The sequence below is a fragment of the Cyclopterus lumpus genome, chromosome 24, assembly GCF_009769545.1.
Source record: "Cyclopterus lumpus isolate fCycLum1 chromosome 24, fCycLum1.pri, whole genome shotgun sequence".
Classification (NCBI taxonomy): Eukaryota; Metazoa; Chordata; class Actinopteri; order Perciformes; family Cyclopteridae; genus Cyclopterus; species Cyclopterus lumpus.
Genome location: NC_046989.1, coordinates 12,246,846 through 12,270,505, shown reverse-complemented (window position 1 = coordinate 12,270,505; position 23,660 = coordinate 12,246,846). Strand labels below are relative to the sequence as shown.

The following is a 23,660-nucleotide window of genomic DNA, read 5'->3' as shown; positions in this document are numbered from 1 at the left end:
CTACAACATATACATGCAACTGATGTTATTTGCGTCTATCAGTTTGAAACAGATATGCACAGACACAGTTACCATTGAAGAATGAAGGAGGCAACACCTTATTTCCTCATTGTTTTCTTAACTCTCCCAAAAGGGAAACTTATTGTGCGGACATATCTTGCTCAGTTGCATTTTCTTAATAAATTCTTTGGGTGTGGTTGAATTCACATAATTCCAGTAAGCATCAGGTTTGACAAGGAACATTATTTAAATAGCCTCCAAATCGAAGACTTGGTGGAGAAGCTTGATCAGCCGCACTGAGGTTCACACAACCAAGCTGGTCACCTGAGAGGTCCTGTGACGGAGAGTCTTGGGTTTTTGCAGAGAAAGGTAACATAGTGTCTCTTATGAACTTAAGTTTTAGAATTTCATGTAATTTCATAGATACTCTTATTGAACAATGTATGTCTCTATAAAGTGTAATTCTTTTAAATTGTGAATTCATGCACGGTGGTGTAGTGGCTAGCACTGTCACCTCATAGCAATGGGACCAGGGTTCGATCCCTTATCCCGGGAAGGCGTTCCTTGTGTTCCAGTGTAGGGTTCTCCGGCTTCCTCCCACAGTCCAAAGACATGCATCTCGGGTTAACTAGAGACTCTAAATTACCCGTAGGTTTGTATATGTGCCTTGTCAGGGTCAACCCTGCCTTCGCCCAATGTCAGCTAGGATCAGCTCATAAACGCTGAATAGGATAAGCGGTTTGGAAGATGTAATGTCATGTTAAATAAAGAGTGAAAATTAAAATGTGAAACATATCAATAAATATGTTCTTCTTTTGAAAATGCACAATTTTATTTATATTCATGAATGCAAATAACTTTCCTTACAGTTATACAAGTGCAGTATCTACAATCATGATCAACATGGTAACGTATTATATTTATAGTTTTTGTTGATGCAGATTTACACGTTCTGTATATGCAGTATGCCATATTCAGTGATCATAACCCTTTTATTTTCTTTAATAGTTAAGTGTTGCCATTTTTAGCGGATTGTTCTTTGGTAAGTTCCTGTCAATAACTGCAATGGTCAAGATCAAATGTACAATATTATACATTAATATTATATATCATATTAAACTCAATCTTTTCCTAAATTATTTTTACCAGCAAGCAACCAGCTGTCTGCTGGTGTCCCCTTCCAAAGTAAGATATTCTTTTTAGAGGCAATCATGATATTTAAAGCACAGACAGAACCATTCATTGTTATTTTTAAATTGCTTTTATGATGGTCTTGCTACTATCTCACCTATATTCATAAGATGATTTCACCTTTTTGTTTTTACATTTATTTCATCTGTTGCTATTTATCGATAAAATTTGACTAATGTGCAATTACTGAAAAATGTCAAAATGTCGTGTTGGTAAATGGTCTAAATCTGAAAACCTTGATTCAGAATGCTGGACCCAGTGGTATGACAGAGACGATCCCAGTGGATCTGGAGACTGGGAAACCCTCTCCCATCTTCACAAAGAGAACCCAGGAAAGATCTGCCCAAAACCAGTAGCTATTCAGGCCCAAACTCTAACTGGGCTCAGTGTGGCTGCAGCAGGGGATGTGATTTATAGGTAATTTCTGACCGAGTATGAATAGTTTATTGTATTTTACTGAATGTGATGCAATAATGTTGCTACTCGATGTGTTCGTGGGACCAAACATATTTTCACATTCTATTCTGTTCTATTGATCATGTCAGTACTTGCTAACCACTGAGCATCAGGAAATGGCAGCATAAGTAGAAAAACAATGTAACTATTTGCGTGGTAGTACAATGTAAATACTACTTCTATTAAGAGTGTCAATTAGCAGTCACAATCGAATAGTACGTTTTTAAATAATTTAAATTTAAATATATAATAAAAAGTTTGACCTAATGATGGCTGAAAAGTCCAGTGATCACCAAAGTTATATTAATTAATTAATGTGTTACAAAACTGTAATCGTTATCCATTCAATAGAAATCAAAACATGCCACTCAAAACAACAGATGTCAACTTGCTGGTTGCACTGGTGGAAGGTGGTGAGGGGATCACCAAAGTCAGGAGGATTCATCCTCTAAGGACCAAGAAAGTTTTATTTACGTACAACTCTGTGTTTCTTTTTTTCAGAAGTGACACAACTGCAGGATTCGTCTGCAGAAACCAAGACCAGCGCAACAAGAAGTGTAATGATTACCGCGTTCGTTTCAGCTGCCCTCCCTCCTACTGTAATGAAGATGGTAATGTGTGATCATGTTCATGTTCAATGTAAAGATACTAATGCAAAGATGATAGAACCTTCTCTTCATTGTTTGTGTGTATCAGCGTTCATTTAGAATGTTGCTTTTGCTCTGCAGTTTCCCACCAGTCATCCTCTCTCTTGTATTGCTTCTTGCAGTGTGCTGGACAAAGTGGTATGACAGAGACAATCCCAGTGGAACTGGAGACTGGGAAATTCTCTCCTATCTTAACAAAGAAAACCCAGGAATGATCTGCCCAAAACCAGTAGCTATTCAGGCCCAAACTCTAACTGGGCTCAGTGTGGCTGCAGCAGGGGATGTGATTTATAGGTAAGTTCTGACCGAGTATTAAACATTTCAATGAGTCTTATTGAATTTTACTGAATGTGATGCAATAATGTTGCTACTCGATGTGTTTGTGAGACCAAACATATTTCCACATTCTATTCTGCTCTATTGATCATTCCTGTACTTGCTAACCACTGAGAATCAGGAAATGGCAGCATAAACGTAGAAAAACAATTTAACTAATTGTGTTGTAGTGCATTGTAAATACTACTTCTATTAATAGTGTCATTTAGCAGTCACAATCGAATAGTACGTTTAATATTGAATATGTTTTAAAATAATTTTAATTTAAATAAATATATTTATTGTGTGTTATAACACACACTTTTACAATAAAAAACGTATCTGTGTGAGGTTGTTGGAACAGTGGTGGTCTGAGCTGAATTCTAACACAATGACAAAGGGAACATGCTGATATTAATCAGGTATAATATTTACAACGTTCATCATCTTCGTTTAGCATGTTTGTTTGCATGCTAACATTGGATAATTATAACTGAACATGAGGTTAAGTTGAGGCTGATAGGAAAGTCATTAGTTTTTGCATTTAAATAACAGGTTTGACCTGATAATGGATGAAAAGTCCAGTGATGACCAAAGTTATTTTAAATAATTAATTAATGCGTTTCAGAACTGTAATCATTATCCATTCAATTGAAATCAAAACATTACAATCAAAACCACAGCTGTCAACTAGCTGGTTGCACTGGTGGAAGGTGGTGAGGGGATCACCAAAGTCAGGAGGATTCATGCTCTGGGGACCAAGAAAGTTTTATTTACGTACAACTCTGTGTTTCTTTTTTTTCAGAAGTGACACAACTGCAGGATTCGTCTGCAGAAACCAAGACCAACACAACAAGAAGTGTAATGATTACCGCGTTCGTTTCAGCTGCCCTCCCTCCTACTGTGATGAAGATGGTAATGTGTGATCATGTTCATGTTCAATGTAAAGATACTAATGCAAAGATGATAGAACCTTCTCTTCATTGTTTGTGTGTATCAGCGTTCATTTAGAATGTTGCTTTTGCTCTGCAGTTTCCCACCAGTCATCCTCTCTCTTGTATTGCTTCTTGCAGTGTGCTGGACAAAGTGGTATGACAGAGATGATCCCAGTGGAACTGGAGACTGGGAAATCCTCTCCCATCTTCACAAAGAGAACCCGGGAAAGATCTGCCCAAAACCAGCAGCTATTCAGGCCCAAACTCTAACTGGGCTCAGTGTGGCTGCAGTCGGGGATGTGATTTATAGGTAAGTTCTGACCGAGTATGAATAGTTTCAATGAGTCTTATTGAATTCTAATCAATGTGATGCATTAATCTTGCTACTCGATGTGTTTGTGAGACCAAACATATTTCCACATTCTATTCTGTTCTATTGATCATTCCTGTACTTGCTAACCACTGAGAATCAGGAAATAGCAGCATATACGTAGAAAAACAATGAAACTATTTGTGTGGTAGTACAATGTAACTATTACTTCTATTAAGAGTGTAATTTAGCTGAAGAGTATCATTGAGCTGAATTCTAACGTTCATCATCTTTGTTTTAGCATGTTTGTTTGCATGCTAACATTGGATAATTATCACTGAACATGAGGTTCAGCTGAGGCTGATAGGAAAGTCATTAGTTTTGGTATTTAAATAACAAGTTTGACTTGACTTTAATTTATTTGATCACAGTGGCATTATAATTGTAACATACATTCATGCACAAGATCTATTCTAGATGCACTGTGTTAAACACTAATTTACAACACCTGTCCACAGGAGGTTTTCTTTATTTTTTTCTTAGAAAAATAAAAAAATACATCCACAAATACCTACACAGATACATACACACATTACAAGTGTGTTTGGTCTGAGAACAATGTTGTTCCTCTTTTAGACATGATTTAATTACCTCTTTTACAAACATTAAAATCGTGTTGCATTTTCAATTAACTTTCAATTAACTAGACTGATTGTCCAAATGAGGTCGTTGGCATAGAAATACGACAGTTCCCGTTTACTGAGGCCTGTGTGTTCACTCTACTGTTTGGCTGGCGTCTTGTAACAAATTCATTAAGCAGGAAAGGAGCATGACAATGTAAGCATTTAAAAATAAGCTTTAAGCTGGAATAGTTTATACAGCTTTCAGAGCTGAACATATTATGTTTTTGCAAAATCTGACAATGGTGCGACCTCATTGGTTTTTCTGTCCATGATTTTTTATGTCTGGTTATACAGTGATATGATGGGTTGTATAGTGTTAGGCAGGCTGTGAGCCACAGGGGCAGGACTCAAAGGCAGACTCGAGACAAAGTAGTCAGTTTAAAAACAACGTCTTTACTTTGGGCAGGGTTCGGTACACGGTTAATCAGAGAGGCAGGCAGAGGTATCCGAATCGGCAGGCAAAGAGTCAATGGTGGACAGAAACAGGTTAAAGCACAGGAAGGTACACAGGGGTAAATCGCTGGTAAGCTCATGGACGTTAAGAGAAAAACTGGCACTGAACAAGGGGTAGACACACAGACTAAATACACAGAGGAATGATAAACAGATGAAAACAATGAGGGTGGGGCTTGCAATCACACAGGCGGGCGACAGACAGACAGGGAGGAGTCTGAAACGAGAGACAAGGTGAGTGACAAAAAACAGAAACAGACAGTGACAACAAAAACTACACCAGGTAGTGATACAGTATGACCTGATGATGGAAGTCCAGTGATGACCAAAAGTGATTTTTATTAATTAATGTGTTTCAGAACTGTAATCGCTATCCATTCAATAGAAATCAAAACATGACACAGAAAACCGGGAATGTCGACTTGCTGGTTGAACTGGTGGAAGGTGGTCTGGGGATCAGCAAAGTCAGGAGGATTCATGCTCTGGGGACCAAGAATGTTTTATTTACGTACCACTCTGTGTTTCTTTTTTCAGAAGAGACACAACTACAGGATTCGTCTGCAGAAACCAAGACCAACACAACAAGAAGTGTAATGATTATCGCGTTCGTTTCAGCTGCCCTCCCTCCTACTGTGATAAAGATGGTAATGTGTGAGCACATTCATGTTCAATGTAAAGATACTAATGCAAAGATTATATAACCTTCTCTTCATTGTTTGTGTGTATCAGCGTTCATTTAGAATGTTGCTTTTGCTCTGCAGTTTCCCACCAGTCATCCTCTCTCTTGTATTGCTTCTTGCAGTGTGCTGGACCAAGTGGTATGACAGAGACAATCCCAGTGGAACTGGAGACTGGGAAGATCTCTCCGATCTTCACAAAGAGAACCCAGGAAAGATCTGCCCAAAACCAGCAGCTATTCAGGCCCAAACTCTAACTGGGCTCAGTGTGGCTGCAGCAGGGGATGTGATTTATAGGTAAGTTCTGACCGAGTATGAATAATTTCAATGAGTCTTATTTTATTTTCCTGAATGTGATGCAATAATGTTGGTGCTTGATGTGTTTGTGAGACCAAACATATTTCCATTCTGTTCTATTGATTATTCCTGTACTTGCTAACCACTAATAATTAGGAAATGGTAGCATAAATGTAGAAAAACAATTTAACTATTTGTGTTGTGGTACAATGTAAATACTACTTCTATTAAGAGTGTCATTTAGCAGTCACAATCAAATTGTATGTTTGATATTAAATATATGCTAACATTGATATTATATATATATGCTAACATTCGATAATTGGATAATTATCACTGAACATGAGGTTCAGCTGAGGCTGATAGGAAAGTCATTAGTTTTGGCGTTTAAATAAAAATGTTGACCTGATAATGGATGAAAAGTCCAGTGATCACCAAAATGATTTAAATTTCAGAACTGTAATTGTTATCCATTCAATAGTTATCAAAACATTACACTCAAAACCGGGAATGTCAACTTGCTGGTTTCACTGGTGGAAGGTGGTGAGGGGATGACCAAAGTCAGGAGGATTCATCCTCTGAGGACCAAGAATGTTTTATTTATGTACCACTCTGTGTTTCATTTATCAGAAAAGACACAACTGCAGGGTTCATCTGCAGAAACAAAGACCAACACAACAAGAAGTGTAGTGATTACCGCGTTCGTTTCAGCTGCCCTCCCTCTTACTGTGATGAAAATGGTAATGTCTAAACACATTCATGTTCATTGTAAATGTACTAATGCAAAGATGATAGAACCTTCTCTTTATTGTTTGTGTGTATCAGCATTCATTTAGAATGTTGCTTTTGCTCTGCAGTTTCCCACCAGTCATTCTCTCTCTTTTATCGCTTCTTGCAGTGTGCTGGACAAAGTGGTATGACCGAGATGATCCCAGTGGAACTGGAGACTGGGAAACTCTCTCCGATCTTCACAAAGAGAACCCAGGAAAGATCTGTGAACATCCTCAGTACATTGAGGCTGTTACCACTGACACAAATACCCCATCAACCTCCACAGGGGACATCATCTTTATGTAAGTTATAAAGTATACTTTAAAATGTTGCTACAAACCACCTAATAAAAAAGTCAATACTTAATAAAAACTCTTTCCCAATTTTTCCAAATGACCAATATGTACTGCCTTGAGCTGCTGTTTAACAGTGAATATAAACTTGTGTAGATGTGCATTTACATTAGTTAGATGGCATTTTAATGAGCCCCACGAGGAAACTGGTTCATAGGCACATAATGTCTAAAGGTTTCAGCTGAGCCTTACTGTATTCTTGTGCTAACTGCTTTTTTTGAGATAACAGCATATTTGTGGTCTGGAGAGTAAGAAACACTAATAACCCAATTCATTGGTATTCATTATTCATGATTACTTTATTTTAATTGTTGTTAGCTATCTGAGATATTTTGAATTTTAAAACATTATACACCTGGCATCAAGAACAAAATGAGAATATATGATGAAGAGATTTAATTTGTATTTGACCAACAATATTAAATAAATAAATAATAATTTCAGTTTTCAACATTTTTCACCATTAAAAATAAATTGTCCTTGCTTTAAATGATGCTGATTATCTTTCTGCTTGGAATCCTTTTTTCAGCTCCAGTCCAACCAAGGGATTTGTTTGCCGCAACGAGGACCAGGATTGTGGTGGATGCCTCGACTACAAAGTCCGGTTTGGTTGCCCGTGCTAGAAAACAAGCCCTGACTCCACCGCAAACACTGCGATGGATAAGAAGAGACAACATTCCAATTTTGATCACTTGAAATATTGTCTGATTTTTCTTTCATGTTATATTTACTTTTCATAATGTGCCAGGTGGAGGAAGTATAATAGACCTTTTTCAATCTTACTAGGAATGTAATCTGAAGTGTGCTGTGTTTACAACATATGGTTTGAGCAGCTATGAGGTACTGGATAGTAGTTCAACAGTAATGTTAGATTTAAAATACAGATTTAGTTTGCATTAAAGTAAATGTATACTTTCAATCTTATAAGATGTGTGTTCATGTGTTGGATTTAATTATATAAATGTATTGTTAATTATATGCAGAATAATATGAATATAATGAGGATTTATTAAAAGCAAGCATGCAATAATTTTGTCCATTTATTTTTAAGGCTGAGAATATTTTTAAGGCTGAGTATACATTCAGCCGGTACTACTTATTTGCTCCTATTCTAAAGGAAACTAGAAACTTACAATAGTCGCATGAAGGTTAGGGATATGCTCTATATGGATGTATGACAGAGTGAGTGGTTTGTGGGTATTTGGAAACTCTTCAAGTTGGAGCTCCAGGGAATATGTGGTGTTTTATGTTTTACATTTTTCTGTGCTTTTAATGTGATTGATATCATCATCTTCCTCGTTTGACTCTAACAGACAAAACCAGCTCTATACACACAATAACTAACTGAAATTAAATAAAAAACATGACATTATTTTTTTTACCAACTATATATTCCTAATGGAATATGCCAAGAACTCATGAATGGAGAGTTCATCGCTGGAACATCCAAGATTCCAATAACCCAATCAAAAAGATTAAAATGAGAGACAGGGTAATAAATAAAAGACAGGGTAGGTCAGCTGTATTCTGAATCTTATTCCACCAGACGCAGAGAAGTTGCAATTTTCATTAGGAAAAAATTACCTTTTTCCATTTACTACCCAATATTCAAGGAGCAAATATGACAATGACTGTTCCGGTGTATGGTTGATAAGATGTTAACAGCATGTTGGTAACCATATGCATTTAATGTGGCGCTGTCTGAAAATGTAAAATATTTGGGTTGAAATTGGAATCTTCCATAATACAATGTCCATTTCCATTCTATCTGAACCACTTATCCTATTCAGGGTTGTGGTGCGCTGGAGGCGATCCCAGCTGACATTGGGCGAAGGCGGGGTTCACCTTGGACAGGTCGCCAGCCTATCTCAGGGAAAATGCAGACAACCATTTACAGTCACATTAACACCTACGGGCAATTTAGAGTCCAATTAACTTAGAAACTTTTGTAGATGTGCATTTACATTAGATAAGATGACATTTTAATGAGCCCCACGAGGAAACTGGCTTATAGGCACATAATGTCTAAAGGTTTCAGCTTGAGCCTTACATTAGCTAGATAGCAACGGGGACGCTGGCGAGACTAACGCCGCTCTGTCTGGGACAGTTTTTTGTTTGATTCTACCTTATTTACAATTTAACATACATTTGATTTATTTTAATTTTATTTAACAGTGTTGTTAAGTTCAATATCCATTATTCTCTGTTTTTAATTCTTCTGCAAACACTTCTTCTTGGATTTTATTTGCTTACCTGTTGCACCTGCTCTCCACTGCTACCATCTACTCCCTGGACAACTAACGTTAGCTGGCTAGCTGGCATTCTCTCGCTAGCCGGCGGCTGCCAACGAGCCAGCCGGCTCCCTGCTGGTTACTCCTATCCATGCTCCATGCTCCATGCTCCTGCTCTGAGGCAGTTTGCCTGATAGCCTCTTAACTGTCCTGGTGCGGTCAGTCTGACTGCCGCTTCTTCAGCTAGCCGTTAGCTTGCCGCTCTCCAGTCAGCGTGTAGCTAACGTTGGCAGTTGACTTAACTGCCTCCTTCGTTTCTTCGCCTTATCCATCACCACTTTTTCACTCAGCTCCGATCACCTGTGGATTATCCTGACGTGCCTGTCACTTCTCCAACTCCAACAAGACCTCAGGCATTATCATTCCATCCTCCCCGGCTGGCAAGATTCTGCAATACTCCACCTCGCAACTCCTAAAAGTCAACAACTTCTCTGATCCTCCTTTCATCTGAGCCATCAAAACACATACTCCTGGCCTGATCGCTCCACTGTTTCCATCTCCTCCCTCTGGTCAGCCGAGCGCATCGCCGCAACTCCAGCACGTCATCACAACAACAATCTACACGAGCGAGTTGCCTGCCTCCGACCCCTTAATAAGCAACCCTGCCTGTCCAAATTTATCCACATCTCAAAATTGCTTCAATTAACAACAAGCGCCTCCTCAAAGAATTCATAACTGACAATAATCTAGACTTTCTCTGTTTGACCGAAACATGGCAAAACCAACAGGACTACTTTTCACTAAACCAAACCACACCCCCTGGATATTCATACATGGACAAGTCACGGCACCATGGTCATGGTGGTAGAATAGCCACCATTTTTCGCAAAAACATCACTGCAAGTGCAATAACCATCCCGCCTCCCTCCTCATTTGAACACCTTGTCTTTAAACTGTCTGGTGACAAACCCCTGGTTCCTGCAGTCATTTACCGCCCCCCAAAACCTAACCCTGCTTTCCCCTCTGAGCTGTTTGAATTTCTCCCACAACTCTGCGCCATCTCTCTATCCATTCTGCTACTCGGAGACTTCAACATACACGTCGACTCACCTGACTCCACAACCTCTACAGAACTCCCGTACATCTTTACCTACTTCAACATCACGCAACATGTCGACTTTCCCACCCATAAAAAAGGACACACACTTGACCTGGTCTGCACCTCCGGCTTTACCATCAGCAATCTAACCAGCATCAACTTCACCATCTCTGACCACCAGTCTATCACCTTGGACATCGACATCTCCACCCCCCATTTTAAGGAGAGTCGCACCTTAACATTCCAGAACATCAAGTCCATCAACCTCCCCTCGCTCTCCTCCACCTTGGCTGCCACCGTCTCTGCCTCTATTTCGACTGCCTTCCCCGCTGCCCTGGTCAATTACTATAATGATTCACTCTCCTCCTTTTTTGACGTCGTCGCCCCCAGAAAATCCAAACTCGTCTCCTTCACCCACTCCGCCCCCTGGTACACTGACCAACTTCGCCACCTTAAAGGGCAGGGCCGTTAACTGGAACATCTTGCCAATAACTGGACTCACTGTTCACCTTGATGCCTTCAAACTCCACCAACAACAATATAAAGATGCCCTTAACACCGCTCGCTCGTCTCACTACTCCTCCATCATCTAATCTGGCTCCAACAACCCCAAAATGCTTTTCTTCACCATCAACAAACTGCTCAAGCCCATGGACACCATCTCACCAGCTGCAAATGCAACTCATTTCTATCCTTTTTCAATGACAAAATCATCACAATACACAACCAGCTGACTGTCCCTCCCCCTCTACTACCACCCCCCCAAATACCTCAACATGTTCCTCCCCTACTTCCAATACACTCACTCTCATCCTTCAGTTCAATCACTGAAACGGACCTCTCCTCCATAGTCTCCAGCATGAAGACCTCCACCTGTGCCCTTGACTCCCTTGAACATGATGACCCATCATCATTCAAGCAAGCCCTCAAGAGCCACCTCTTCAAACTTGCCTTCACCTGCTAACCCCTGCGCCTTACCCTCTACATGACTCATTCCGCAAAGCTTCCCCAGTTTTTTACCCGAAATGGTCTGTTTGTTTTTGTTTGCTACTTGTCTTTCTATTTAGTTTTGTTCTGTTTGTCTATGCCTTGTGTAAAGCGTCTTTGAGTGAAGCGCTATATAAATTCGAAGTATTACTATTAATATTACTTTATTCTTGTGCTAACTGCTTTGCTTGCGATAACAGTGTCTTTGTGATCTGGAGAGTAAGAAACACTAATAACCCAATTTATTTAATGTATTCATTACTTTCATTTAATTTTTGTTGGATTTTGGGATTTTTTATAAGATATTTTTTATAAGATTCTACACCTGGCATCAAGAACATGATGATAAAATAAGAGATTACAATTTTTTTTTATTAGCTAGATCATGTTTTTGTTAATAACAGACACACATGTTGTATTTCTATATGGTTTTCTAAGATAATTTCACTAATTTAACTTAAAAAGCATTGTCACCACAGCTGAATGCTCCTGTTTTTATTTATTGTAGTTATTGAGTACTGTGACGGTGACCAAAGTCAGTAAGACTCATCCTCTGGGGAGCACGAGTTTTAATCCAAACCATCAACAAAAAGACGTTACTCTCCCCCTCCATGCAGACGTACTCTGGGCTGTTCTGCGTGACCGTGAACAAGTAGCTGCCGGTCTACAACCCGGAGGTGGTCCGGGCCTACAGAGCGAATAAGAAGAAGTTTAGTTGCCTCATTTAAAAACAATTTTATAGACAAGGAATAAGCTGCTAACTTCACCAGATGGGTATTAAATGACGTATTTATCACATCTTCGCCCTGTCGGATAATGCCTAGCAGTTCATGCTCACCGGTACGCCAGCAGCTCCAACACAGCCGAACAATCTGATTAATTCTCTTCATCGTGTTTCTTACTTTTATCTCCTCACATCGACAAAATCAGCCAATACTCATCATGAAAGTGGAGCTGATATTTGGTTTATTATTAACAGACTGAGTACTGCAGTTTTTTTGCACTATCCTATTCCCTCGTCTCAAAGCCGGTGTGTTTTTATGAATGTTTTGGTTCGATGCCTGAAGAAAAAAGGTGAAGGGATTTTAACGTAACGTAAAAATAGGTCAGAAAACTCTCCTCTGGTCGATTTAGAACTTTTCCGTGTCTTAAAGGCGGTTTGCTAACTACGGAAAGCCGAAAGTGCCAATAAATATCTCTAATTTCACACCATTGCTGCAGGAAACGCCGTTTTTTATTTATAAAATATTGTTTAAAGCGGCATCTTTAACATAAATCATTTGAAAATAGAGCCATTTAATGGCACTTTCGGCTTTATATAGCTAACAAGTGTCTAAATGAGACGACTAAGCGTCCTTAGCACAGTGGTGAAGTCATGTTACCGTGGTGGAGTTCCTTTATAGCCAGATGGGTATTAAATTACATATTTCATATCCTAGAACAAAACGTTAAAATATCTTGAGCTTTAATTGTTTTAACCAAATAACTTATTTCAGACATCTAACCCTCACTGCTGGAGACCAAAACAAATATGACAACTGTGTTACTTTCTATCCACTTAAATGTGATTACTGTCTATAAAATGTTCAAGAATTCCTTCTCCATCTAAAAGCCCTCAAGACAAGGAAACAGCTCAATCTTCATCTTTCCCTCTTCCCAGGTTTACAACTCCATCGGTGGTCTTGCGAAGTCCGTCCACGAGAAGATGTTTCTGTGGATGGTGACGAGAATCAAACAGCAGCTCGACACAAAACAACCCAGACAGTATTTCATCGGCGTCCTCGACATGATGTGAGTGTTCAAGGTCTACATTGTATTTTCTTTTCAAACAAGATTATTCATGCAACTCTGGCCTTTCATTCATTTCTTTTCTTTCCTCAGGATTGTGATGGGTTTCTTTAGACGAAAGCGCTTTCGTTCATCTAAAAGATCAAACCCCACCTTATTATGCACCACGCTAACAGCACATTATTTTGATCCGAAGATGCACCAATAACCGCACAGCACGCACGCACACACACACACACACACACACACACACGTTTCATCATCGTTCACATTGATAAACGCCCTGTAAGGACATCCTTATCCTGCAACCCAGACTCTGCTGGATGCTCTGCAATAACAACTCCAGCGTCCACCATCCAAGCATGTGTGTGTGTGTGCGTGTGTATCGGCATCTACCAATCGACTTGTGACTCCGTCACTTCGAGCTAAACACTCGACAAAATCACGACTGTTTGCTGTGCTGGCTCCTCATTGGTGGAACGAGCTTCCCATTGACATCAGGACAGCAGAAAGTCTCTACATCTTCCATCGGAATATAAACAGATTTAGTACTTGAATGGAATTTATATGGTATTTTTATAGTTTGGGCTTTCTTGAAGAAATGTTACCTTCTTGATTCTTGATGAGTTTGTACTCATGGTTGAATGCACTTATTGTAAGTTGCTTTGGATGAAAGCGTCAGCTAATTACATGTAATGTAATGTCTCACTTGACTAATTCTCGTCTCTGAAGAATGTATTCCCACTGAGGTCCCTGGGATCTCATTGACAGCACTTTGAGAGGGACAAGTGTGTTGAACTAAATTACAAAAAAAAAATGAACTAGGGAGATTTAAAGGGGAGCATTGTGTCGTCATTACATACCATATGCTGATGCACTGACTACACTATTTAGATTAATATTATAACATTAAGTCAGAATAATCTGTGAACGTTTTTATTCTATTCTTCAAATTAAAGTGTGGGTGCATTAACTGTAGAGGGGCATCAGAGGGCTTTTTTGGTGCAATACTTTAGGATTTGGCCAGAGGGCGCTGTGAGTTTAAGAGGAAACCAATGTGCATCTGTTGTCTTCTCCTTGAGCTCAATGAGCATTCCTTTCATGCTGTGTGAAGCTCTGCTGACTTATACGGAAACCCTGCTTTTTTCCCCATAATTATGCTAATGTCCAGATGGTGGCATGATGAGTGCCATTCTCTTTGATATTCTCAACCTGCAGATTGCTGGTGTGCAGACCCACGCAAACTGACACGCGTTCAAAGTCAGTGTTCACACCACCTACTTGATCCCATGTAATTACTTTGTGTTTCCTTTAGCTGATACAAGAACCCTCTTCACTATTAAATGCATTTTCTTTTATTTGGGATTTGGGATTTGACAGATCCGGTAATGTATTATGGAGTAGCACTCCAATAAAAGAGAGGTGTAAGTATCCTTTGCTTATACCCACATTTATTTTTTAATATCATTGACAGCAATGTGATTCGTTCAGAATATCTTTGTGACATCAGAATAAATAAATGTACCACAAAGTATGCCAAGATCACCTGGAGGATCTATTTTAATACGCTATAAGGCCATACAGGAATGTTGTAGTGATTTTATTTTTGATTATGTACTACTTCGATTATGGGACTACTGTACCTGTAGCCCCATCTGATGCAGTGGCCATGCATAAAGAGCTGCTCATTGTGTTGATAAGGGGCTTGTAGTGTAATCAATAGCATAGACCTACAAGAGCTGCATCCATCTTCTCGATGCACTGCAACCTATAGGACACAGCCTCGTTTGAACTTGCCACATAGAAAGGCCTACTTACCATCTCGAGAGTACATATTTCCCTGGGAAATTTAATGGAGCCTTTCTGTGGATGCCACATGCACCTTCACGTCGGAAGAGGGCTCACACTCGAGAAGTGTCTGTTGCCGGAAGGCTTTCAAGTCTAAAGTGGAGCTATGTGCATAGGTTAAATATTCACTCCTTTCAGCAGCTCCTGTCGATATTACGGATTTGTTCTGCACATTTTAGTTTCGTTCATCCCACTCTTCTCACATTTCTGGAAATATTGTGGAAATGGTTGAAAGGTTTTTGCTTAAAACCCCGTCGAAGAGGTTTAGAAAGGGAAGTTATGATTGACAGAAGCAAAGTGGGTTTCCGACTCCGGATGTATGGGAGAGAGAAAAAACAGTGATGTTCCGTAAGTTGGCACGGTGTTGTGTGCAGGTCAGTGTGTAAATAGTTATTCCTGTATGTGCCCATGCAGGAGAATGCCTCTACAATTAGCCAAAGATGAAAGATTCTTCAATCGACTAAATCATGACTGATTGTTTGAACCCTGACACAAAAACAGTCAAAGATTCCTATTTCTGTCTGTGCTGAATAGCGATCCTGCGCTAAAGCGAAACACATACTATAATATATATATATATATATATATATGTATGTGTGTGTGTGTGTGTGTGTGTGTATCTCCCTTCTCTCTCTCCCTCTCTCTCTCTCTCTCTCTCTCTCTCTCTCTCTCTCTCTCTCTCTCTCCCTCTCTCTCTCTCTTGGTGCGCGTTCACAACACTAACCTTGGCTCGACGTCAGAGCCTGTGCAGCAGTGCAGTATAATGGGAGCGCAAGCAACCCAGAGCGCCTCATAGGGGGCTGTATATCGCTGCCGTATATATGCTTGGCGCTCTGTAGCCCCTCCAACCCTTTCCAGTACCTTACCGACAGCCCATGCTTGGGCTCCCCCCTCCCCACTGGATCCGTACCCCTCGACATGGATGTCCCGCCGTCCCTTGACCCGGAGGATTGTTGCTTCTTGGCGCAGTGAAGGAGGAGAAGGAGAAAGGGAAGGGGAAGGAATCATGCCGGGACTGCTAATGGATTTAGGGAAAGCGCGAGTGACCATGCCGTGATCTTGCGCATCCAGGGCCGCCGTCACCCTGCCTTGCCCAACGACCGTAAACGAATTACGGGGGAATCAAACCCGCGCACACTGTGCATTTTTTTTTTTAAACAACATGAAGATTACTTCCCATCATCTGATGATAAGCAGTCTCGTTTTCAGGTCCAACCTCAGGCTGATCCCGCTTCTGCTGCTGTGTCTTGGTCACTCTCGCGGGATGCCACACGTTTTAAGATTTGGTAAGAATCTGTTTGTTTATATACGGTACCATCTGTAATCATGTCTGACCACACGCTGCCCGTATAATAGGCGGCAGTGAATGCATGAAATCACGGGATGTAAAAGCAGATGTATCGAGACATTTTATTGCCTTTCTTTAGTTGTCAAAACAATTTTACCAGCACTCTAAAGATCTTCGTTGACGAATAGTTTACAGTTGTATTGTTATAATCTCATCGGTATTTTGAAGATATTTACACCATCACGGATGTGTGTTTTCCACGAACCTCGGAACCAATGTTACAGTAACTTTGAACGCAAATCCAGTGTAGCTTACCGTAAGAGAAGGAGCACACACATGCAACAGTTCACGGATAGAAGAAGCATCTCTGACTCGTTGCTCACGAGCCTTGTATCTCCGCGGCTTTTTAAACTGCTGACACCCAACATGTCCTCTGCAGTAAATGTATACATGTAAACATTACACCCGGAGTGCAGATCAATCACTCTGATCTGTCACAAGGGCCAATCGATATGCCGGGCAGTAGGCTACTTTTCATTGCTTTTAAACCATCAATACAACCAATAGTCCCGTTTCTCAATGGATATCGTTGTGAGCCAAATATACCGAAAGTTAGATACACTTACATGACATAATATCTCATAATGAGAGTACTTGTGTGTAGTTGATCTGCCTAAACGTTGATTCGCCACTCCTCTTTGAGAACCGTATCGCTTAGTGGCAGAATTGTATTTAAGGTTGATTATTAAAGTAGTCTCCTCCTATGAATCGCCACCTTAACGTGGTGGAGGAGTTTGAGTGGCTCAGTGATCCTGGGAGCTATGTTGTCCGGGGCGTCAGCCCCTGGTAGGGTCTCCCAAGGCAAACAGGTCTCGGGGGAGAGCCCAGACTAAGAGCGGTTCAACAAACCCTGATGATAAGCAGCCCACGGATTGTAGCCACCTTGCCCGGACAAGGGAAACCGGGGCACCCTCCCGGAGCCAGACCCAGGAGGGGAGCTCGTCGGCGAGCGTCTGGTGGCCGGGCTTTCGCCCATGGGGCCCGGTCGGGCTCAGCCCGAAAGAACAACATGGAGCAGCAGTCACCCTGTGGACCCACCACCCGCAGGGAGAATTATCGGGGTCGGGTGCTATGTAGACCGGGCGGCGGGCCAGGCGGGAGACCTGGGCGGGCCGATCGCCGGCAGCATAGACTAGCTCTAGGGACGTGGAACGTCACCTCACTAGCGGGGAAAGAGCCGGAGCTGGTGCAGGAGGTGGAGCGGTACCAGCTAGATATAGTTGGGCTCACCTCCACGCACAGCATGGGCTCTGGAACCAAGCTCCTGGAGAAGGGTTGGACTTTGTCCTTTTCTGGAGTTGCCCAGGGTGAGAGGCGCCGGGCGGGAGTGGGGATACTCACGAGCCCCCGGCTGAGCGCCGCTGTGTTGGAGTTTTCCCCGGGGAACGAGAGGGTCGCCTCCCTGCGCCTACGGGTTGCGGGGAGTAAGGCTCTGACTGTTGTTTGTGCTTATGCACCGAACAGCATCTCGGAGTATCCGGCCTTCTTGGAGTCGGTGGGAGGGGTCCTGGAAAGGGCGCCGCCTGCCGACTCCATAGTTCTCCTGGGAGACTTCAACGCTCACGTGGGCAATGACAGAGAAACCTGGCGGGGCGTGATTGGGAGGAACGGCTTGCCCGATCTGAACCCGAATGGTGTTTTGTTGTTGGACTTCTGTGCTAGCCACAGTTTGTCCATAACGAACACCATGTTCGAACATAAGGTGGCTCATAAGTGTACCTGGTACCAGAACACCTTAGGCCGAAGATCAATGATCGACTTTGTAATCGTATCATCTGATCTGCGGCCGTATGTCTTGGACACTCGGGTGAAGAGAGGAGCAGAGCTGTCAACTGATCACCACCTGGTGGTGAGTTGGATCAGATGGCGGGGGACTCGGCTAGAGAGACCTGGCAAGCCCAAACGTGTAGTGAGGGTGAACTGGGAACGTCTGGCAGAGGATCCTGTCCGGGAGGTCTTCAACTCCCACCTCCGGAAGAACTTCTCACAAATCCCGAGGGAGGCTGGGGACATGGAATCCGAGTGGACCTTGTTCAAAGCCTCTATTGTGGACGCGGCTGCTCGGGGCTGTGGCCGGAAGGTCATCGGTGCCTGTCGTGGCGGCAACCCTAGAACCCGGTGGTGGACACCGGGGGTGAGGGTAGCCGTCAAACTGAAGAAGGAGGCCTTTCGGGCCTGGCTGGCCCAGGGGTCTCCTGAAGCAGCTGACGGGTACCGGCGGGCCAAAAGGGCTGCAGCGACGATGGTCGCGGAGGCTAAAACTCGGGCATGGGAGGAGTTCGGGGAGGCCATGGAGAAGGACTTTCGGTTGGCCTCAAGGAAGTTCTGGCAAACCATCCGACGGCTCAGGAAGGGAAAGCAGGGTCTACCCCAGGCTGTTCTCAGCAGGGGGGGGGAACTGCTGACCCGGACTGGGGACATCGTCGGGCGGTGGAAAGAGCACTTTGAGGAACTCCTAAACCCGGCCAACATGTCCCCCGGAAAGGGGGCAGCGCCGGAAGACTTTGGGGTGGATTCACCCATATCCCTGGCAGAGGTCGCTAAGGTAGTCAAAAAGCTCCTTGGTGGCAAGGCGCCAGGGGTGGATGAGATCCGCCCTGAGATGCTGAAAGCGCTGGACATTGTTGGGCTGTCTTGGTTGACACGCCTTTTCAGTGTCGCATGGGGGTCGGGAACAGTGCCCATGGACTGGCAGACCGGGGTGGTGGTTCCCATCTTCAAGAAGGGGGACCGGAGAGTGTGCTCGAACTATCGTGGTATCACACTGCTCAGCCTCCCGGGAAAAGCTTATGCCAGGGTGCTGGAGAGGAGGCTCCGACCGCTTGTCGAACCTCAGATTCAGGACGAACAGTGCGGATTCCGTCCCGGTCGTGGAACAGTGGACCAGCTCTTTACCCTCGCAAGATTACTGGAGGGGTCCTGGGAGTTTGCCCAACCAGTTTACATGTGCTTTGTAGACCTGGAGAAGGCTTTCGACCGGGTCCCTCGGGGGTTTTTGTGGGGGGTGCTGCGGGAGTATGGGGTGCCGGACCCGTTGGCACGGGCCATCCGGTCTCTGTATGCCTGCAGTAGGAGCTGTGTTCGTCTCCTCGGTAGTAAGTCAGACACGTTCCCGGTGGGTGTTGGCCTCCGCCAGGGCTGCCCTTTATCACCGGTCCTGTTCGTGACCTTCATGGACAGGATATCTAGGCGCAGCCAGGGGGCGGAGAGGATCCGGTTCGGGAGTCTCGGGATCGCCTCTCTGCTGTTTGCGGATGATGTGGTCCTGTTTGCCTCCTCGGACCGTGACCTCCAGCATTCACTGGGGCGTTTTGCAGCCGAGTGCGAAGCGGCAGGGATGAGAGTTAGCACCTCCAAATCTGAGGCCATGGTGCTCTGCCGGAAACCGGCGGATTGCTCCCTCCAGGTGGGGGCAAACTGCCTACCCCAAGCGAAGGAGTTCAAGTATCTCGGGGTCTTGTTCACGAGTGAGGGTATGGTGGAGCGGGAGATCGATAGGCGGATCGGTGCGGCTGCAGCAGTAAAACAAGCGCTGTACCGGTCCGTCTTAGTGAAGAGGGAGCTGAGCCGGAAGGCAAAGCTCTCCATTTACTGGTCGGTCTACGTTCCAACCCTCACCTATGGTCACGAACTCTGGGTCGTGACCGAAAGAACGAGATCTCGGATACAAGCGGCCGAAATGAGCTTCCTCCGTAGGGTGGCCGGGCTCAGCCTTAGAGATAGGGTAAGGATCTCGGACATCAGGGGGGAGCTTGGAGTCGAGTCGCTGCTCCTTCGTGTCGAAAGGAGTCAGCTGAGGTGGTTCGGGCATCTAGTTAGGATGCCTCCTGGACGCCTCCCATTAGAGGTTTTCCGGGCACGTCCAACTGGTAGGAGGCCCCGGGGAAGACCGAGGACACGCTGGAGGGATTATATCTCCCGGCTGGCCTTGGAACGCCTCGGGATCCCCCAGAATGAGCTGGAAAGTGCTGCGGGTGAGAGGGAAGCCTGGGTCGGCCTGCTGAACCTGCTGCCACCGCGACCCGACCCCGGATAAGCGGGTGATAATGGATGGATGGATGGATATTAAAGTAGTTATTCAACAGTTACAACTAGTGCATTGTTGCTGATTAATAACCTCACACTGCTGCTATTGATATCCTGAAAGGCATCCGGCATCAGTGGCACGACGTGAAAAAAAATGCGCAATAAGAGGTGATCCATGTCCCCGTAAGATCTGAGGTAAAGCTCATGCCTGATTTTGCTCGTGTTCTGGGACCAGGAGCGACTGAAATTAGGCTCAATATAGGCGGGTCTCTGTCCATGGTCCTGATAGAGCGGCCAAACAAGCCACTGTTCAGGACCACGGACAGCGACACTGGCAGCGCGGCCTGCTGCTGCTGAACAAAAAGCATAATTTGTATGCTTTTAAATAGACTATGATGTGTTCTGTGAAAGCTTAAGTGGCTGGGTTTTTGTACAGAATCAGTCAAATAGCAGCCACATCACCTCTATCTGCGAGATGGCTTAATTTCATGTAGTGTATTTCATTCTCTCTAGAAAAATGTATATGTCTGTGTTTTAAAGGAGCTGATTTTCCAAAAGAGAAAGATAGATAAAAATAGTGTGTCATCTGGTCTTTTTTTCCGTCATTTCCTGTCCTGCAGGATGTGCTTGCTCAGCTCACATTGTACAACCACTGTTCTCCTTTACACACATACACACACACACACACACACACACACACACACAGACATACACACACACACAGACACACACAAACACACACAAACTGTAGTACCAAAACATAGTCAGCCCTTTGTATTCACAGCACTGGCCTCTCCGTGTAGAGCGACAAGTGTCAGAGAAAAAAGACAAGACGTGTTCTGGCCAGCTGCAGGCAAAAGTTCTGAACTAATTTCTACACAGAAATTAATGATTGTGTCGAATGTTCCTCATTTATAAATCTTACAGGTAATTATTTTTCTTTGATTTGGAAATGGGCCCGGTGCAGCCATACAAGATACGTTGGAGATAAGATTCTCTTTTTATTATATTTTATAATTTTTATAAACACTGCCTGCTCTCCCTTCTCTGCTACGAGCCCTGAAACAGCCATAATATTCCCCATAAATCACACATGTCACATGTCAGTGTTTTTCAACTTCTTGTCTTCACATTTGTGTTCTAGAAGTGAAAGTTTGCAGAATTCTCAGAGCACTGGCTATTTCATTATTCATTCATTTTATTTTCATTGCTCAAGGTCTCACACACCAATACCAGCAAAACATTGTTAAATTTCACATTATAATTTAATTACTACAATAGTACTAAGTAAAACGCAAACACACAATAATAGAGACGACTTTGAAGCATCAGAAACATCTGTAAACTGTATGCTTCTTGGACTTAAGAAAGAGGCCATATTCATTGCTGAAAGTGAAATATATCCCCAGTTATGTTTATGCAATTTCCCACCAGTGTCGATCCTCCTCATGATAATTTCATCTTGGCACAAAAAACAAATGCAGTATCTCACTAAGTGAGGGGTGGGTGACATATGGATTGGTGTAATTTTGAGAGAAAACCCTACTTGACAAGTGAATATTTAATTACTAAACATAATAAAGTTTAGAAAAGCACTCATATATCTGACAGCAGAAATTGGCACTCAAATTCTGGCACCAATTGTGCAGTGAAGCAGCACAAATACATACAAACTATGGAATGGAATGAATAATTACCTCCTTCCTCTATCAAATCATCAAACCCCATGGGTCTGTCTGTGAGGATGGGCTGGAAAAGGTGTGTCAAACCGTGATCTAGTTGATGGAGTGTGACTTCTGAGTCTTAAAGGGGGGAAAAAAGGAAAGGTTGTGCTGGATGCTTTAAAGTATTATTGTTAGACAAGGTGTTACAAACTTGACACTGAATTGTTTCAACAGATTGGAACATGGGATCCTCCCAGCGGTCTGAATATGACAGAGTCTCACAAAAGCAAGACATCCAACATCACAGATTCTTTGGCCAACAAATCCCTACGTGTATCCACCATCCTGGTACACACAGACAAATGACAACACAAGCAGCACAAACTCAAATATAATATATTTTGTCACAGAATAATCTAATCCTAAAATTGTTGCCTTAGTGACTTTCGACACCACATAAGAAGGATCAGACATATAACCTGTAATTTCCAGAAAAACTCAACCTCCTACCTGCTAATCCATCTGAATTACTATTCATTTCCTCTCCTCTGTCATGGCTCTTTCTCCTGTACATATTGAACAGACCAGCTATTGATGGAAATCAGTGTTTCATTCTATTGGTTGATATTTATTGGTTATTCATAACCCTCACCACCAAACACACACTCACACTCCGGCACTATTATCTCATTGCAGAAAGCAGACCTGGCAGTGTCTCCTCTGGCCATCACCTACGTCAGGGAGAAGGTCATCGACTTCTCCAAGCCCTTCATGACGCTGGGGATAAGTATCCTGTACCGCAAACCCAACGGCACCAACCCCGGGGTCTTCTCCTTCCTCAACCCCCTCTCGCCCGATATCTGGATGTATATTCTGCTGGCTTGCTTGGGTGTCAGTTGTGTGCTGTTTGTCATAGCCAGGTAACATGTCAAGCCCCCCACCCAAACCCACTTTACCTTTCTTCTTCTTCCTTCCTTCCTTCCTTCCTTCCTTCCTTCAAGTCCTTCTTCCCTACCCGTCTGCCTGTTTTCACAAAAACAGTTGTTGCTCCCTCCGGGCATCAAGCTGTGACTGGTGGCAAGAGGCAGTCCATGCCTCATTATTTTTTTATGACTTTAGCGATCTAGATATGTTATCCAACAAAATAATAATTCTTAATATGTCACTTTAATGGATCATACCAGTGTTTTTACAGGAACGCTTATATTTGACACGACTATTGATATATTTTTAACCATACTATTCCTTAGGGGTGGGACTTTCAATCAGGAAGTGTAGACTGTGAATGCCAAAAAACAAATCTCAGATTTCAGAACCCCCCACCAGCACCTGAACTCACCACCAAGAAAAGTTGTTCTCACAATTGTTTAGCGTCATTACCATTGTTTGATAATGACGCTAAAACTTGAAACTTAAAACTTTGATGAAAAGAATTTAAAGGAGTAAATGTTTACATTGGTTTCATGACCTGCAGTGCCTTACAGTCAATGAGGTAAAACAAGGAAAAACACTGGTGTGTCATTCAAATAACTCCTCACAATATGTATGGCATATGTGCACAAGCATGAGCAACTGTAAAAC

At 42.9% G+C, this 23,660-nt stretch overlaps 1 protein-coding gene across 3 annotated transcripts in view; it reads left to right on the top strand.

Annotated features, from left to right (window-relative positions):
• Window positions 1-267: 267 nt before the first annotated feature.
• Window positions 268-23,660, top strand: part of LOC117727655 — a 37,580-nt gene continuing 14,187 nt past the window's right edge. For all 3 annotated transcript variants that reach the window (XM_034528071.1, XM_034528069.1, XM_034528070.1), the window contains exons 1-11: window positions 268-369; window positions 870-906; window positions 1,009-1,042; window positions 1,150-1,185; window positions 1,437-1,608; window positions 2,149-2,258; window positions 2,417-2,588; window positions 3,415-3,524; window positions 3,683-3,854; window positions 5,525-5,634; window positions 5,793-5,964. In XM_034528071.1, the coding sequence (XP_034383962.1) occupies window positions 895-906; window positions 1,009-1,042; window positions 1,150-1,185; window positions 1,437-1,608; window positions 2,149-2,258; window positions 2,417-2,588; window positions 3,415-3,524; window positions 3,683-3,854; window positions 5,525-5,634; window positions 5,793-5,964 (1,100 nt within the window). In that variant the 5' untranslated portion in view covers window positions 268-369; window positions 870-894. The remainder of the gene's footprint in view (window positions 370-869; window positions 907-1,008; window positions 1,043-1,149; window positions 1,186-1,436; window positions 1,609-2,148; window positions 2,259-2,416; window positions 2,589-3,414; window positions 3,525-3,682; window positions 3,855-5,524; window positions 5,635-5,792; window positions 5,965-23,660) is intronic.